Source organism: Hippocampus comes, unplaced genomic scaffold (assembly GCF_001891065.2).
Source record: "Hippocampus comes isolate QL1 unplaced genomic scaffold, H_comes_QL1_v1.1 scaffold174, whole genome shotgun sequence".
Lineage (NCBI taxonomy): Eukaryota > Metazoa > Chordata > Actinopteri > Syngnathiformes > Syngnathidae > Hippocampus > Hippocampus comes.
In genome coordinates this window covers 8,469,686-8,488,291 of record NW_017805983.1, presented here as the reverse complement: position 1 = coordinate 8,488,291, position 18,606 = coordinate 8,469,686, and the positions used below count along the sequence as shown (strand labels likewise).

The 18,606-nt window shown below is 43.4% G+C and overlaps 2 protein-coding genes across 2 annotated transcripts in view; both read right to left on the bottom strand.

Moving 5' to 3' along the window:
• LOC109528599 (alpha-1,3-mannosyl-glycoprotein 4-beta-N-acetylglucosaminyltransferase C) overlaps positions 1-6,627 on the bottom strand; it is an 8,848-nt gene extending 2,221 nt beyond the window's left edge. The window contains exons 1-3 of the mRNA XM_019891422.1: positions 6,249-6,627; positions 760-869; positions 513-663 (exon numbers count right to left, since the gene is read on the bottom strand). Of these exons, the coding sequence (XP_019746981.1) occupies positions 513-663; positions 760-855 (247 nt within the window). The 5' untranslated portion in view covers positions 856-869; positions 6,249-6,627. The remainder of the gene's footprint in view (positions 1-512; positions 664-759; positions 870-6,248) is intronic.
• A 674-nt stretch (positions 6,628-7,301) lies between these two features.
• Positions 7,302-18,265, bottom strand: ap4b1 (adaptor related protein complex 4 subunit beta 1). The gene is made up of 15 exons (XM_019891391.1): positions 18,177-18,265; positions 17,885-18,013; positions 16,974-17,198; positions 16,746-16,876; positions 16,348-16,495; positions 15,382-15,667; positions 14,502-14,600; positions 14,186-14,297; positions 13,727-13,810; positions 13,505-13,608; positions 12,043-12,250; positions 11,743-11,964; positions 10,795-10,881; positions 8,993-9,109; positions 7,302-8,014 (listed from the first exon to the last, which is right to left on the bottom strand). The coding sequence occupies exons 2-15, from the start codon at positions 17,995-17,997 to the stop codon at positions 7,509-7,511; spliced, it is 2,442 nt and encodes an 813-aa protein (XP_019746950.1). The 5' UTR covers positions 17,998-18,013; positions 18,177-18,265; the 3' UTR covers positions 7,302-7,508.
• Between the last annotated feature and the right edge of the window lie 341 nt (positions 18,266-18,606).

Sequence of the window (18,606 nt, the reverse complement as noted above, 5' to 3'; positions counted from 1 at the left end):
CCCTCCAAGCACGCGCTCGCCCGAACTCGCGGCGGTGGCGATGAGAGGTTTGGGGCCGTATTCATCGCTGTTTGTTTTAGGGATTAAGGCGCTGAAGCCCATCCTTGTTGGGTCCAAATAACTGCGCCCAGGTGGTACGTTTACATGGACTAAGGAAAAGAACCAACTTCGAAGAAGCTAGCTTACCGTATACATCTCTGCTAATTTCCATTCGCCCAGTTTTGTGTTGCATGTTAGCGTTAAGATAGCAGACTTCCGTCCGGTAGTTTGGTTGGACATGTTGGTGCTTTAATATGCTGCCACCCCCTGCCCCCCCCCCAAAAAAAACAAACAAAAAAAACAAAACAAAATTGAAATACCTCAGGTAAATTCTACATCACCTTAAAATGGAGTTTGGTAAATGTGAGTGTATGTGGTAGCTCATCTAATATTGCACATCACTAGAATATGCTACCCGTTCTTCGGTGATCTATACTGTTGTAACAGTATCAAAGACACTAAAACAAACTTACTAGACTGAGCGACTGGTACTCCTGCAAGCAGTTGATAGGTCACATTGAGAGGCAGGTAGTCTCCCTGTTCCACCCATGACTCCATACTGGCCATCCTTTCTGCCTTCCATGTTAAGTTCATTAACACTGGCTCCTCTGATTTGTTCAGGTCCTGCAAAAGAGCAACACCATTCAATTCTCATCAACTTTCATCATATTTTGTCATCTAATTGGTTCATCTTTAATGTGTATGAGTGTGTGTGCTCACACTGTTAAATGACTGTGAATGGTAAACCAAGTAGAAGACCCCCGCAATGAGCAGCAACAGCAACACGGCACGTTTCTTTTTTGAATAACGTCGCATTTCCTGTTGTGGATCTAGAAACATAAACGCATGCATTGACAAAATGTGGAACATGGTCAGCACAACAACTAATATAAATGTTTAAGTGGGCTCAGGGGCAGGAACAGAGCAGCTTCTGAAGGAGCCCAAGCCACTAAAATCAAAATAGTCAAATACATTAAAATCCATCCATCCGTGATCGCCTATCCCATCTGACTGTGGGCAAGGAAGGCTCCATCCTGGACTCTGAATTCCCCTTCCCCCAAGTTTTTCATCAAGCTTTGCTTTACATTTCAACGAGGTGAGTTTCCTCTAATATCCATAATAGCTTTAGTTTTAATTTGATCTCTGCTCGCATTTCTTTTGATTTGAGTTACATCTGTGCTTGTATGTACTGTATGCCTCTTTTGTCTTGCTATCATTTCACTTTGTTTGACCAAAAAAACAAACAAACAAACAAAAAAACCTTTCAGCAGCAGATAACCTGTACTATTTATAAATATCATACTTTAACTTATGATGGACAGTGTAACTTGTACCAATGTACCGCAGGCTTCAGTATTTCATCCACAAGTAAACATAAAGTTGTAAATATGGTAACATATATGTAAAGCAATATACACTGTATGTGCTGTAATACTCTATTTTTATTTTTATGCCTTAGCAAACGGCACTTGCTTAAACCCAGGAATGGATTTTAAGCCTCTTTGAAAGTGCATTTGATGGACTATGATTTGTGATGTTGCCACATCATAAAACTGCCATTCATATTTTGAAATTGGGGCAAAACCAGTGGCCGAGACTTGGCCACTTATTAAATCTTATGGCATAACGTCATACACTGTAAGTGCACAGTGAAGGCCTGCACAGTTCAGTTGATCCCAGCCCAATTGATTGGCGCCTGTTGTAATAGAGAACCAATGGCAGCCCGGCCAGCCCAAGCAAGGCTCGGTCAGAGCGGCAGTGGACCATTTTGGAACCTGGAATAGAAAAGCGCTTTTTATTAGCAAATCTACTGTTTTTTTTAACCAGCCCCATATTATATTTGTTCTCACGGGGTTACTGATTTAGGCCTTGATTATGTCAGCATTTTTCCGAAACTGTCGCGTTCCACTAACAAAGCATGTCTAGAGTGATTGTTTGTTTTTTGTTTGCAACAGCCTTCACCCTGGGCGGGTTGAACCGGCTTCTTCCTTGGCACGCACGACATCCCTGATCATGGCGGCCCAAGCGCGGCGATCCTGTGCCAGGTCAACCGACAGCCTCAGCCAGTCCTGGTTCCACCGTCTCAGACCCACCACCGGGGGCCGGAAAGGTACGCGAGGTCTTCTTTCATCGTGGTGGCCCAGGTCTTGACTTGTCCACCACGCCGCTTGCGCCAGGCTGGCAAAGGAGCAGGAAGGAGAACATCTCTGATCAACTCGCCCTCCTGGTGGCATGCCGCATGCCCGAATCAACGGAGAAACGCTGGTAAGGGACGAAGGTGCAGGCAGCGGCGAAGGTCAGCAGTGGGGACCCAGTCCGATCGGCGGCGGCGGAGAATACGGTGGAGGCAATCGTTGTTGAAGACTTCTAGCTTGCGCTGGTCAGCCACTCTCATAGGCCAGGTCTCTCAGCCATAAAGCAGGATAGTCCGCACGATCGCCTGGTAGACACGCCCCTTTGTCACCGCCGAGATCTCGCGCCGACCCCACAGATGGCGTTGTAGGCGCATGAAGGCGGATCTGGCGGCCCCGATGCGATGAGCGACTTCTGCTTCTCCTTGCCCCGATGGAACCACAGAGGAGCCGAGATACGTGAAGGAATCGACGTTTTCCAGGGACACACCCTCCAGTGACAGCGACCGTTGGTCAGCTAGGTTGGTGAGGGAGGATATGATCTTGGTCTTAGAGGCATTGATGCGCATTCCAACGGTCAGGGCCGTTCGATGAATTTTCATCAGCGCGTTTTCAGCTTCCTCTAACGTGTTTCCAAGTTGAGCGATATCATCTGCGTACGCCAGGTCCGACACTGCGACATCTCGGCCGACTCTCACACCCTCAAAGCCATGCAGAGCAGTGTGGAGAATGTGATTGATGGCATAGTTGAACAAGGTTGGTGAGAGCGCGCAGCCTTGTCGGACACCCGACCGCACCTCAAAGGTTTCTGATTCACTGCCGTAGGCCCGCATTCGGACTCGTGTTGCCCGGTAGTACCCCTGGATGAGCCGAAGCAGTTTTACAGGGATTCCATCAGCCTGCATGATCATCCACAAAGCATCCCGGTCAACTGAATCAAATGCCGCGGCAAAGTCGATGTAGCACACGACTGTCGGTTGTTGGTAGGACCATCGTTGCTCCAGGGTGCGACGCAGGCTAAAGATCTGGTCTACACATCCCCTCCCGGGGCGAAAGCCACCCTGAGTTGGGCGAGTCCGGCGGTCATGGGCCATCTGGAAGCGTTTCAGCAGAAGGACGACGAATGCTTTTGCAGCCACATCGAGAAGGCAAATGCCTCTGTAGTTGGCGCACAGTTTCTTGTCTCCCTTCTTGAAAAGGGGTAGTAACACTGCTTCGCTCCAGTCATCCGGGATGGTCTCGGACGTCCACACGGCGTTGTAGACGCGATGAAGCCACGCTGCGAAGATGTCAATGTCGCTTTTGTATACTTCCGCCGGGATGCCGTCTTCACCTGGGGCTTTATTATTCCTGACCTTCAGCTCTCGCTGCCCGGCATCAGGGAGACGTACTTCGGAAAGGCGTGCCACACTGACGCCATAGTTGTGAAGTGACCTCATGGTGAGGGCTGGGTCCCTTCGTCGCGGAGAGTCCGGACGTTCCGGCAAGCAATTTTGAGGCACTTACGGCGTCGGAGGAGGTGATGGTGGAGGGGGTCGTTGTGGTTGTGGTTGTGGTGCCCGGCTTGCACATTTATCACTCGCCCCGCCGAGCTGAGGGCAGGCGCGTCGGTTCCCGCGGACGCCGTAGCTCGAGTCGTAATTACAGTCTGTCGTGAAGTCATGAAGAAGTTTCGTGGGAATTTATTGAAAAGCCGGGTCCCCAGCCCTGCTTCTACCAGAGCCTTCTGTTGGCCGGGTAGATTACCCGTTCACCCCCCCACCACGATGAGGTCGAAGGTTGGGATTAGCAAGTGATTAGCAAAAATTAATAAATTTAAGAATCTCTGTTGAGAGAGGTGTATTTTGTTCATTTTTAAATATTTTTGTGATGCTATGAGATAAATGTTAATTCTGAACTACATGATTACGAGTAAGGAATGAGAGGGGCTGTTGCATATTAGTGTCGTATTGAGTTTCTTTTCGTTGCAGCATCGTAAGAATGGCATTATATCGTTGACTAAGACGGTAAGTCACCAATGAAGACCCAGGTATCAAATGTATGCTCCATCACTGATCTTGACTAACACTACTGATTCAAAAGAATTTGGAGTTTTAAAATGGGAAAGAACATCAATGAGTAACGTAATATGCAAGTGAATAGAGCAGTGGTGTCAAACATATGGCCCGCGGGCCGGAACCGGCCCCCAAGGAGGTTCCATCAGGCCCGCGGGATAATTTAAAAGTGAAAAAAATGCATAAAAGACACGGAATTTGTATTTTAATAAAGTGCAATTCAAGGAGTATCCGCTAGGGGGACACACTGTTTTGATCAGAGTAGAAGGCAACATTGTTTTGATCAGAGAAGAAGACAACGGCAGCTTCATATCTCACTGAGACAGACCCAACACAGCAGACGCTATCAAGGACGTGTGAATACTTTATTCTTTACACATTTAATAGCACTCTCCTTAGTTTGTAAGGTGTAGGCAGGGATTAAATTTAGATTATATATGCACATGTGTAAATGGTTGAAAAAATCCTTTCTTTATAAATCTCGTTTAATCTTAAAGTGCATTACTATATTTTTTAATACGAATTACTTGTTAAAGTTGTGTGCCTTTGTGCAATCAGTGGGATCAGTTGCAATGCATATATGTGAATGATAAAAGTAAATTGCACATTTGTCTCAGGAAATCTAAGGTGCTTCATGAAATGTTTTGTAAAGGATATGTTCATTCAATTTCAACATTTTCCTAATGTTCTTGTGCTTCCTTAGACCAAAACAAAGGAAAGACATATTTTAGTTAATTATAGCAGAGCATGGTAAAATTTTAATGGTCCGGCCCACTTGACATCTACTGAGGCCGTATGTGGCCCACAATGTCAAATGAGTTTGACACCCCTGGAATAGAGAGAAGGGTTTTTAACCACTTATGATGCATTAATGCGTAGTTTAACTGGAATTGATGTTGCCAAACCACTGTAAATATATACACCATCCTGGGAGCAATATGAAAATACGCATGTAGTGTGAGGTCACCGAGTTTTATCTTTAGCTGCAGACTGGGTTACTAACGTTCACTGTTTACGTTCACTTACAACTGTTAAACACAAGTGATTCTCAACAGGTGCCGTGAGACACTCACTTGCAATGAGAGATTATCAACTCAACTTTATTTATGTAGCACTTTAAAATGTGGATGGGAAATTCATTCAGTTACTCTTCATTTGTTCGAAAATTATTAGAAAATATATTTTTGTTTTCCTGTGGCGTATTGTGGCTGGCAGAACAATAAAACGCGGTTCGATTTGGATGACTGGTGAAAAAAAATGAACTATTAACCACCTGCTAGCATCTAGAAAATAGAGACAAGCTCATCATTTCAGTATTCATACTTTCTGAGATTTTTCGAATGTAAAACGGGTGCCTTGGCTCCATAAAAGTTGTGAAACGATGTCATATATAATAGTGTTCAGGAATCCTATTATGAGCTCCTGATAGGGCCACAGTCCACACCCCTCTCAAAGTCCAACTATAGCTCTCCAAGTCCACTACACAAGCATATTACGGATTTTTTTTTTCTTAAATTACCCTAAAACAAATTGAGAAGTAGCAGCCAATGCAATGATTGGAATAACAAGTGACGGGTCAATAGACACTTATGCACATTTATTGTATTACTTTTCAGAGGTTCATTGAGAGCTTGGCAAGGCGCTTATTTCAACAGATGCCAAATTTAGCTGGACGTTCTTGTGGAAATCGCTAGTTTATTCAGGCATGAAGCTAGAGTCACAACGAGACTAGGTTCGTCGACTTCAAGAAAAATAAAAAAATACAACTCAAGAGGACTAACAGGTGACAAACTTTCAAACAGGCGAATGCAATTCAAACTGCATCATGCGTCACCAGAAGCTTAAGAACACAATACAGTATTGAGAAACATAGGTTCCACTACATTGCATTAGCTACGGGTTATTTCGTCAATGGGAAATAAATAAACACAAGCAGTGACCACGAACAAAAAGAAGGGGCGTATAAAAAAGGGAAAGAAAGAAAAACAATGTCCAGAAAGTTCACACTCATCTGTGTTCTCACCTTGCGTCCAGCTCTCGAGTCCTTGACCGTCAGTGAAAACGAGCGGAAGACATCCTCACGGCCGTGGAAAGGAGACACTCGGAACCACCGACACCCACTCGACACTGCCGTGGGACAACCCCCTGTGACGCGCCGCAGTCAAATAGCGTGAACTTTCCATGCTGTTCTTTTATTTCTGTAGTTATCAGGACTGGTGCATTTGAAGAGAGGCTATATTGTGCAATAGTACACAATACACATCACCCAATACAAGGGACGACCGTTCTCAAAACACTTTTTTTTTTGCTGTCAAATGCGGGACAGACAATTTACACAAAAGCAACACTTAAAATATTTAGTTGAATTGTCCAACTTAAAATTTAATCCAAGTTTGTTGCCTTGAAATTCTCAACTCAACCAGTGGCGTCGCCAGAACTCTTTACTGGGGCACGTACCCCAAGACAGAGCCCTGGACGTCACAAGAATGATCCCCGAGTGTACTGTATTTGTTTACAGTCATGCTGGCAGTACAGCAACAGTGTCAGGTGAAACATTTACAATGTAAAGCAGTGATAAAATTAGCATTTAATATTGCACATTCCATTCAAGTGAATTCACAGGTCACTTGAATGGAAAGGACATTAGGTACATGTACAAGCTGGAAGTATTGGATTTTACAGATCCCATTAAAGTGGCAGGAACGCTTTTTACAACTGGCAGATAAGGAGAATGTTCACCAAACTTTTTTTTTTTAACATTGTTGATACTCCGACTTCCTCCGTTATTGCAAAAGCATGCCGGTCCACTGAAGACTTAAAAAAAAGTGTCCATCGTTATGAATCTAACTGTAAAAGGTTGTACCCTGCGATTGACTTATGACCAGCTCAGGGTGTACCCCAACACGTACCCAAGGTCTGCTGGGATTGGCTCCAAAGAGAAAAGTGCCATAGAAAATAAATGGATGGTTGCTCGTTTTCTACTGTAACTGACGGTCGGGGAAACATACTCAGCCAGCTATTGCAGTTGATGAGAGGATGATAGGTGGGGCACACCACAAACATGATCAACAGTCAATCACAGGACAGATAACTATCTACGGCTTTACCTGTAAGTTTTCAGTGAACTTTATGTACAGTAAATGTTTTTGCATTAAGATACGGCCGCTGGAGAGAACCCGCACAAGCACAGCAAGAACACGCAAAATACGCTCAGAAAACACTCTCACAACCTTGGTGTTGCGTCAACCTCTCATCCACTGTGTTGCCTTTGAGTGATGCACATTCATTCCCTCTGTGAAGACAGCGTATGCAGTACAGTGATGAGTACAGAGAGGAAACCCCTCAGAGCTTTGTCATCTCTTGGTTGCTGCTTTAGAGTCACTTTTACTTCCGCTCTTTGTCCATTGTCCTTTGCCAACTCACCGCTGTTCCTAATTCCTGATGCATCTTCCTCTTCATTATTGACCTTTTTCTCTGTTTGTCCACCCACCACTGTTTTCTTCGCATTCTCGTCATCTCTGGTGCCATCCTGTGCACCTCCTTCTTCAGTTGGCTTCCCGGTATAAAGTAACTCTCCCAGTATGAGTGTTGTGCAAGGAGGGGCTTGAGTGTGTGTGTACAGGTAGACCCTCCAGGGGAGTGTGTGTGATGGCGTAAAGGCTAGTATCTGGATGTTGACCAGCTGCATTGCAGCCTGAAAGCTTTGTGGCGAAGGCTGGGTGACATTACCACACTGGACTTGTTCTGTCATACAAAAACCATCCTCTTCCTCCCCAGCTTGCTCAAAACCTAGGAGAGAAAAAAAAGGATTAGAATCCCTTATACAAAAAAAAAAACCCACACAGAGGTTAAACCATACAAAACACCTGTTGTGAATTTTGCAGTTAAGCTCCTTGTAAGAGAACAGATTTTTTTTTTCAGAAATGTCTTAAGATCTCATCAAAGCTCTGTCTAAATCGGAAAGTAGTACATTAATTGCTTTATTTGTCAAGAAAAACAATGTATAACCTGAGTTGTTAATAAAAGTTACAGAGTCTTTGACCCATGTACATGTTCACTTCCAGTGCATTTCTTTTTCTTCTGGAAGCCATTTATTCTTAAGGGTAATGTTGTAAGATGACTTTAAAATGATATTTAACTGTTTCGGGATCATAGCGTGTGGTATAGTCACGATATAAAGTGAACCTGCTGAATCGAATTCAAGAACTGTCAAAAAAAAATACGCATTTGGAAAGCTTGGAACTCAGAGAAAATAAAATACAGTATAATGAGTAGATCATATAGAGACACATTCGTCCTCATCACTTTGTATTGTGTTTCATACATTATTTTCATAATGTCTTGTGTGTTACTGATTGTAATAACATGCAACAAAAACAGAACAAATTGTATGTACTGTGTGAAATGCAACAATCCAAATAAAACAACAGGCGTTTGGTGGGTGCTATCTCATTCAATAGATAAGATTATACAGTACATTCTATCCAAACCCAGATCTAATCTTTTGACCGGGCACTCCCTTGCAAAGCAGAGCGACATGTCTATTTAGCCATGAAAGACAAGCACCTTTCATGAAAGATTGATAGAGGAATCAAGGTGCAACACAAAAGGCTGGCTCATGTGACACTAAGACCCCCTTGATTGATAATTAACTCAGGTTATGAGATTTCACCACCTAGTTACAGTTATGTTTTTTTTTAGTTTTGTTTTTTTTATATTTTTTTTTAGGCGAGGACAAACCCTGGCCTTTGCTTGACTGCATGTTACCTCGCAGCCACAGATTCTCAAACTCTCCTGGAGTTAAAGTCGGAAGCAAGCTGAGAGGGACAATGGTGCTGCTCGACAGAGAGTCTGCAGGCGATGGTGTGCGCTCGCCGCCACGCTCTGAAGGAGACACATGGGAAGAAACATTAAGATCCATTCATGGAACCTTTGGAACTGTCAGGCTCATACTGTAAAACCATCATACGTTCACATTTTCAACTATCATACAAGCATACCAAGAAGATAATGACTATATATTGAAACTAAAATAAAAATGAGTCCACCTTTAATGATCATCGAAAGAGCGGAGAAGGGATTGCTGAAGGAGAGACAATTTTGTATGTACATGTTGACGTTCTTATAACCTGTCATAAAATACCTTTAATTTGAAAATACCATATTTGCCATTAACTCCGATAACTCATGATGTGGAAGTGGTTACGGATTACAACGTGAGCGGTTCTTTACGTTGAGTTGAAACAAGGCAATCATTCTTCAAACATTGATGTTGACTTATTGTCGTAGCACAGCGATCGTACTGTGTGGAAAAAAAATCATAATAATAAATCCTAAACATACTTTTCCATGAAATACGGGAAAGTTATATTGAGCTGCCAGGACTGAGCCATGCATACCATGTTTGTTGCCACACGACAGCGATGGCAAAATACGTTGCGTTTTTATTGTCATCATCACTCTTTCTAATCCCACTTTGTTGTGGCATCAAACAAGTAGAAAAAGTCAAAATTAAAGCATAACAGAGTTAATCCACTAGATACGGGGGTGTCCAAACTTCCTCTTCAAAGCACCACATACAGAACTAAAATGGATCCATCCATCAGAGTCTGCACAACATGATCAGCAATTATAGTGTTTTTTTTTGGGGGGGGGGGGGGGGGGGGGCGGGGTCAGTCTGGAACAGAAAAAGGGTGACCGCAAGAGTACGGAAATGTAAAAATGGATTCCAAAAAGTAAAACAAATTAGGGGTTTTTTTGGGGGGGGGGGGGCAGGCTGGTGATTGGGCAAAAAGTCAAAGATTATTCTCGATTCTCTGTTAGGGCCAGCGGTCCGGTATCCCACTAGAATTGATCCCCTTCTGGACTGATCATCAGGAGAATCACAAGGATAATTGCTGATGTTACTGAATGAACAGAAATGTAGTTACTATTTTCGTGATGTGTGATTGGTTGAAAAGTGGCGAGAATTTTTTTTTTCTTTCCCGTCTTACCAACCTATGGATAAAGTAGTACAAATGACAGACCATGTCAATTGTGAATATTATGATAAGGGCAGTGGGCCGTAGATGACCCCTCGGCCACAGTTTGGACACCACTGTTGCAGCCGCCCACTGAGATGACATCTCAACACCGTCCTCAAACATGTACTGGCATCTCTTGTGACGTCACTCATGATGGTGTTTCGTCCGAAGACTTTTGCACCCAAAAGTCTGTCTGGTTTTCAATGTTGTATAAACGGGCGATCAGAGATCAACTGCACTGAGTAAAAGTATTGTTACTGTAAAATCATGATTCAAGTAAACGTAGAGCCTTCCAAATAATTACTCAAGTATTCAGTGAAAAAAAATGCTCAAGCACGGAGTAACTGGTGAGTAATCTCAGTTTGCATTTTCACAAATTCAACCCCTGCTTTGGAGGGGGGAAATTACTGTATGTCTGAATACCCCAGAAAAGAGTGTGTGGTACTTAATCTCACGCCAACAAAATTTCTTCATTTTAAAAGGGGCTCACCTTAGACTCAAGTACACAACAAAATAAATGCCAGCGCTTTTCATCGTCAAACTCACCTGTCTGAACACTTTCAAGCTGACATGAGGTAAGGGTGTCTGAGAGGTCAGAGTTGGGCTCAAATGCTGTGTCTTGACAGCTTCTGCCTCTGACTGATTCAGTCTCTGAGAAGCTCTGCCAGAGTGGCTTCAGTGTGTTGAAGACGCGAGCCCAGTGTTTTACAGGCTCTGCGGGAAGGCCAATAAGAACACCGAGGGAGGGGTCTGACCTCCGACCCTGGAGCACCTTGCGAGTCTCGTCAATCCCACTTTGCAAAAGGCGGTAATAGAGCAGTGCCTGATCACGTACACACATGTCTGTCTCTTCATCTGTAAAACAGAGATTTTAAAATGTCTGGAACGGTGAAATCTGATTTTCTCTTCTGTTGCACTTGGACACAAACACACCTATGGCGTAATGCAGCAGCCTTCCAAGCATGTCCTGAGTCTCAGCGGGACGGCACAAAAACAGCCTCAAGGTGGCGGTCAGTAGCTCCATCTTGACTGGCGAAGATGTCTCACACCTCACTTTGTCAATGAACACCTCCAACGTGTAGGGGGCGCTGGAGACTCGATCACCATATGTTCCCAACAACCAGAGCAAGGCCTGCTTGCCCTGGCAGGAGGAGGAGAATAAGCAAAAGACTTTTTCTTATTTATCTTGTTATGCAAAATCAATGAAACCCTTTATTTATTTGTGTGTGTGTGTGTGTGTGTGTGTGTGTGTGTGTGTGTGTGTGTGTGTGTGTGTGTGTAAGCATTTTCCATGAAAAATGTTGGTTGTCCCTCAGGTTGCCTCCTGTACACATCCGGTAAAATTTGGAATTGTCCTTTAATTGGAAATTAAATGTGTCCCGTATTGGTTCAATATGTTCCGTATTTTCCTAACCATGCATCTGTCTCACACACAAACGTGAACACTGAATTTAACAATAATCAACAACAAAAAAGACAGAAGACAGCTTCTGCCTCTGACTGATTCAGTCTCTGAGAAGCTCTGCCAGAGTGGCTTCAGTGTGTTGAAGACGCGAGCCCAGTGTTTTACAGGCTCTGCGGGAAGGCCAATAAGAACACCGAGGGAGGGGTCTGACCTCCGACCCTGGAGCACCTTGCGAGTCTCGTCAATCCCACTTTGCAAAAGGCGGTAATAGAGCAGTGCCTGATCACGTACACACATGTCTGTCTCTTCATCTGTAAAACAGAGATTTTAAAATGTCTGGAACGGTGAAATCTGATTTTCTCTTCTGTTGCACTTGGACACAAACACACCTATGGCGTAATGCAGCAGCCTTCCAAGCATGTCCTGAGTCTCAGCGGGACGGCACAAAAACAGCCTCAAGGTGGCGGTCAGTAGCTCCATCTTGACTGGCGAAGATGTCTCACACCTCACTTTGTCAATGAACACCTCCAACGTGTAGGGGGCGCTGGAGACTCGATCACCATATGTTCCCAACAACCAGAGCAAGGCCTGCTTGCCCTGGCAGGAGGAGGAGAATAAGCAAAAGACTTTTTCTTATTTATCTTGTTATGCAAAATCAATGAAACCCTTTATTTATTTGTGTGTGTGTGTGTGTGTGTGTGTGTGTGTGTGTGTAAGCATTTTCCATGAAAAATGTTGGTTGTCCCTCAGGTTGCCTCCTGTACACATCCGGTAAAATTTGGAATTGTCCTTTAATTGGAAATTAAATGTGTCCCGTATTGGTTCAATATGTTCCGTATTTTCCTAACCATGCATCTGTCTCACACACAAACGTGAACACTGAATTTAACAATAATCAACAACAAAAAAGACAGAAAATATTAAAGACAGCAACAGTATTGGCGGGAGGTACGCAGGACCTCCTGCGGACCCACGAGTGAAGCCTACGTCTGGTGCATTCCCCACTGCTCTGTGTCAAATCCTCTGTCTGCCTGCCAGCATGCAGGCAACCCAGCCCCTTTGCGCTGCCTGTCATGATCGTTGCCAAGTAACGGGATAACTGCACACTTTGAGCAGGCCTGTTCAGAGTTTCACAGTACTGCTGTGACACACAAAGAAGTACTCGGTGCTGCAAGGAGTAACAAGAGGTACAGGCACATGAAGGGGTTGAGGAAGAGGATTGTTTTGCACATCTTTTTTTTTGTTTTTTTTTTTAGTTTGGTCTACTTAGCCTAAAAATGTATAGACACAAATTTACAAGTCATTTTTCTTTCCTTAGTTGCCCCCCCCCTAAATTTAAAATCGTGCACTGGGGTCACCGTTGTATAACCTTTACAGGCGACCTACATTTGACCTTCTCTAAAGTTTTGAACGCACATATCCAACTGTTTAAGTACTTTTTGCACAACTTGCTGTTCACTAACAAGGAGGTGAACAACAAAATTCAAGATTTTTAAGCCATCAATCTACCGATAATTTTCCATGGATGTCCACATCTATGCCTTTCTGTGACTATTACAGTCTCTGCATATTCATGCAACAACCTGCTGAAGAGAGTTTAACCTCAGTCCCCTCTGAGAACATCCTGTTTGAAGCCTTGCATTTGTGGCTGATTGATGTATTAGGTGCCGTCTTTGTCTCATTTTGTCAAAATGTGAACAGCTTGATAGCGTGGGCCATACATTCTAATTCTAATTGAAAGAGGAAATGTATTGGTCCATTCTTGGATCAAACGTCTGTCGTAGATTTCGCCATTGGGCTCGGGTAGTGGGGGTAAACTTTTGAAACTGAGATTTTGCCTGAAAGCCTTACCTGGCTGTCCTGCAGTATCTCCTCACACCCTTCCAGAGCAGAGCACACAGTTTCACTGCACTGAGGACACACCCAGACTAGATCCCTCATTGTCTGCACCACAGCTGTCGAATAGGGAAAGGGAGTGGAGATGGCGTGCAAAATGAGTCAACTACACAATACAAGTCTGACAAAAATCTTTTCAACATATTGATGTACAGTACGCATACAAATTATTATTACCAGAAGTGATGTTCTCTTGTTTAAGCCCGAGCAGTCCAATGAGAATCCCTAGACATCTGTCGCTGTAGCTCCGCCCGATACGACCTGCAAGTGACTCCATATGTTAGCCACAAATGCAGGCACAAGGACAGCCACTGTGTATCCCACCGGGAATCCTACTTGTTTATGATACTGTTGTTGTTGAACAAAACAATGGGACTCCAATAAGGTCAGTCCAAAAACGCATTTTTCATGCCAGACCATGTTGACCTGTCATGTAACATAACACAAAAAATCTGAAGGACTCAAGCAAATCTGTGACCTCTGCAAATATACTGTACTGTACTTACATTGGCAACTGATGATTAAGGATCGCTTTGTTTCATTTGGTGGGATAATATGGGCGTTTTACAGCAACAAAGACAAAGTAAACAACCGACATCCCCACCTTAATGTGATGCAAAGTGAGTGGCTGTTTACCGACAGCTGATATTGCAGCCTGGGCAGTGTCTGTATTGACATCAGTGCAGTAGTCTTTCAGTTCATCCAGCAAGAGGGCGACGTTGTCATCATTTACCAGTTCGACCAGCACCTGCAGACAAAACAGTACTCATATTCCTATTGTGACAGGACTGCAATAAACTTGTACCTAAACGCACAATCTGAACCTGCTCAGAGCTGTTTGTGTCTCACCGTGTACATATATTCTATATTTTGTGTAGATATTTACACAGATAGACATTCGCATAGACGTTCGTTGATAGAGATATTTCCACACAGAGAAATCCAGACCTACCTGCATCTTCCTCTGCTTGATATAGGCTGGTTCAGCATAGCCACAGAAGAAACGTTTGTAGTGTGCCCCCATCAGGCCAGGGACGGACCGCAACAGCAACTGGATGGGGGTGCATAACATGTATCAGAGATGATCAAATTTTGTTCTTCCAAAAACATGCGTTACATCTTCATTTACCATGCACAGAAACAACAAAAAGACTTCCACTCAACTACATTTGTAGCATTGTTTATCAAGTGCTGGCAGTCTACACAGCCATAATAAATAAGTAGAACAGATGGTTAAGATGTGTGTGCAGTCAGGAAAATGAGCTTCAAGAATTCATTTTGTGGTTGTGCTTTAATCTGGGGAATAATTATAGTACGCAGATGATCCACTGGATGTTATGCAAATAAATATTGGTGATGTTTTTTTTTTCCCAAGTTAGGACTAACCAGGTGGAAATTGGCTTGAATGAAACAAGAACTTATTACAGTCAAATCCATCACCATTTTGTTGATTCAAAAAAAGAAAAACAAAGTTTGAGGCTGCAGATGGAAAAAAATATGCAGTTTAACCGTGACAGGCTAAGATGAAATTAAATAAATGCTGTCTCCATGTGCAAGTTCCAGGTCCACACCTTATAAAAATGTAGAGTCCGTATTATGCATATGATTTGCCATCATACCGCTAATATGAAAATTATACTATCAATACCAGCACAAGGTTCAAATATAATAATAAAACCCAACCACAGTGCTATTATCTTTGGAAATCATCATTTCTGTCTTTACAATAGGGCAAATAATTGCATTTAGCTGCTAAGATTTCTAGTATTAGTGACAACAACTTAATTGTTTAGCAAATTGTATTCAAGAGCATATTTGTATTGTCCAAATACCTGGATGTGGCAGAGGACAGTGAACCTGATTTCTCTGGAGGCACTCCCACATGCGGCAAGCAGGGGAACCCGTACTCGTTCCAGGGCAGCCAGGCTGACTGCGGGCAAGGCCCAGCACAGGCTGAGGAAGAGGCTGAGAGTGGATGCCATGACGGTGGGGTGGGGACTGACCAAGGAGCTGTCCAGCATGGAGAGGATGTCAAAGAGCTCATCCTCAGACTGAGGTTGGTAGCGCTGGAGGATCTTAAGCACCTCGCTCTGACCCCACACGTCACAATCCTTCAGCCTATGTAGACACACACATTGCGGTTGTTCACGTCAGCTATTTAAATGTTTCCTGACGGAGTGAAGATGTGATCCAGATGATTCTAAGGGTTCCCCTAGAACAGTGTTTTTCAAACTTTTTTGAGCCAAGGCACACATCTTTCATTGAAAAAAATCTCGCGGCATACCACTAGCTAATTTTACCGCGGCACGCCTGACAATGTCTCGCGGCACAGTGTGCCGCGGCACACAGGTTGAAAAACACTGCCCTAGAAGACGGCAGCCTGGAATGATGACCAGTAAATCCAAATGCACCGAATGGGAATTAATTCAGCAAGCAGATAAGCCATATGACAACCACAACATTACCAATGCATTATCTGAGATCCTATCACATGACACTTGAAAAGAGATATAAAGCAAGGCAGAAACAAAACATACATATCTGTACAACACAGATACCGGTAACCAGGCTGTTCAATAAAAAAAAGACCGTCCACGGTACTATTATATTGTCTCTGTCCTTCATTATATCTTTCACTGTGTGTGGTCTGCTTCTCTATGGCATGTCAAAGGCACAACACAAAATATAAAGCTGTGAAAATTCCAGATTAAAATGATAATATAGAACCAATCTTAACTTTCCATGCTTCAGAACGTTCACCTATGATGTACCACATGTTATTTGAAATCTTTGCCAACCTGTTGAGGAGGTGATGAGCAATGGGTTTGTTGATAGCAACCCCTCCTTCCTCTTTCAGTATCTCCTCCAAAGCTCGAAGGCAGTTCACCATCACTACAGGATCAGTGTCCCTGAGAAGACTGTACAACTCATTCACCACCACAGCATCTGTCCAAATTATCAACATAAGCGTTTCAGAGAAGAGCGTTCATTTTCAAGCACAGGCAAATTGCATTTTTGCTTTACTGTCGAGACAACAGATACACATACAGTTGCACTTTGAAGCTGAAAAACATCTCAATTGTACATGATATACTTATACGCTTAGTCTCACGGCGGTTATATTTGATCCATAACATTTTATATGATTCTGCTTTCAGTAGTTACCAATTTCGACATTTTTATCCAACCACCTCACCTATTTCAGAATTTGGATGGAGATTGTGCAGTTTGGCCCAGCCAAGCACAGCGACCCGTCGCACACAAGCTGCTCTGTCCTTCAGTCCAGCTGTGAGAGGCTGTTCCACATACTCCATCAAACCGGGCAATCTGGGACACCAACACAAAGTTATGTTACAAGTCAAAGGTTTACATGATCACCAAATCCAGAAGGATGGTTAGATGGATTCATGAGTATGACGGTCACCTCAGGTTGGTCATGTTCCTGAGGGCCAGGCTGCGGACCATCGGGTTTGAGTCCTGACAGTCCTTCCTCAATGTGTTGATGACCAGCAGAGACAGCTCTGGATTCAAAGAGGCATAGGAGCACAAGAAGACATAGACCAGCTTCTTCTGGACAATGTCTACTGTGGCACATGCTTTCACCATCTCACTGAACAGGCTGGAGACATCCAAACCCTGCGACATCAGCCTGGAGATACAGGAGGGGAAGGGTGGGGGTGTTGTGAGGATGAAAGGTTAAGTACGGTAATTGATCAAATTGTGTTCAGGGTCAGGAGCATTTAAGGGACAGATTATTATGTCTTTATATTGTCTTTCTTTCATCAGTCATTGAAGTACAAATACTTTTTTTTTGTGATTGAGAAATTTAGGTATGGTCATAAAACTGTTGAAGGCTTTCATAGCATTACTATTACAACCGCTTCATTTAAAGCATTCTGATATTTCAAGTGCTTGCACATGGATCATATTATCATTGTTGCAAAGACTTAAAAAACAACTTGTTTTAGTGATGGAACAGTTCTGCTGTTGGTCTCTTTACACGAGTTTAGTAGTGGCCAAAATAAATAGCCTAATAGCATTTTTGTCCAAGTCATTTTTAAATTACTGACACAATATCAACAAAAACACCAATGTGCTGAAAAAAAGGCATTTCTTTCACTCTTTTGACTTCACACACATACACACGAAGCCTAAAACTCAAATAAGCAGAGACTTCCAGAACAGACAAGAAGGTATTTGGACGGGCTTTGGACACTGTAATTATTGACCTTTTTGCCATTATCCAAAAAGCATCCATCCGATGGGAAAAGACCCATCTGGAAGTTAAGAGTCTCTCCACGAGAAGTTAAAACTGTGCGTGTGCACTCCTCCAACCTGATGACTTTAAGAATGACGTTCCTATAACGCAGCTGGTCAGACTGGACATGGGGGTTGGCCAAAGCTCTCCTCAGGTCCCTCACCGTGTCCTCACTGCCCAGATATGGCATGGTGGACGCAGAAAACCTATTATGTACGTGATCACAAATCATGTTGTTAATCCGTTTGGCCTACATTTCAAACACAAGGCAGTCACATACAAACGAGTGTCAATGAAACTCAAATTGAATCTTAAAATTATTCGCAACAATTTAGACGCACGTGCAGTATTTAACTCAGAAACCCTCACCCTGCACGCTTGAACCCGCTTGAATGTTTATTTTCGCATTGAAATGGACTTCCGTGTTTCTTCTTCTGTGTTTCTGTTGGTGTGCGTGAAACCCCCTGGTGGTGGAAAGATTCGGAAGGAAATTTATTGTAGCAAATCCGAGACGTGGAGATGCTGTGGCTTTCCTGGGGTTAATCGCATACGTTCAAAATAAATACTACATGGTTGTCAATGCTGCGGATTTAAAGAACTATATGAAATTATCGCTCTGTTATTGAAAAAAAAGCCCACTTCCGGGAGAATTTCAACTGTCCCAGTACCGCACCCATGAAACAAATCTTGACGCTATACTGTACTGACAGAACACAGACACGCTCACCTAAAAATATATCGTCTGACCCTTTTACTTACAGTGTTGAATCTGGGCTAGTCTATTTAACAGAACGCAAAT

Bases quoted from the DNA above. Each gene is read 5' to 3' on its own strand.
- ap4b1 (XM_019891391.1), bottom strand. From the start codon at position 17,997: ATGCCATATCTGGGCAGTGAGGACACGGTGAGGGACCTGAGGAGAGCT. The intron at 16,496-16,745 runs GTGAGGTGGTTG...TAATTTGGACAG, and splicing joins CCATCCAAATTCTGAAATAG to ATGCTGTGGTGGTGAATGAG. The intron at 10,882-11,742 runs GCAGAAGCTGTC...AATCAGTCAGAG, and splicing joins AGAGACTGAATCAGTCAGAG to GCAGAAGCTGTCAAGACACA.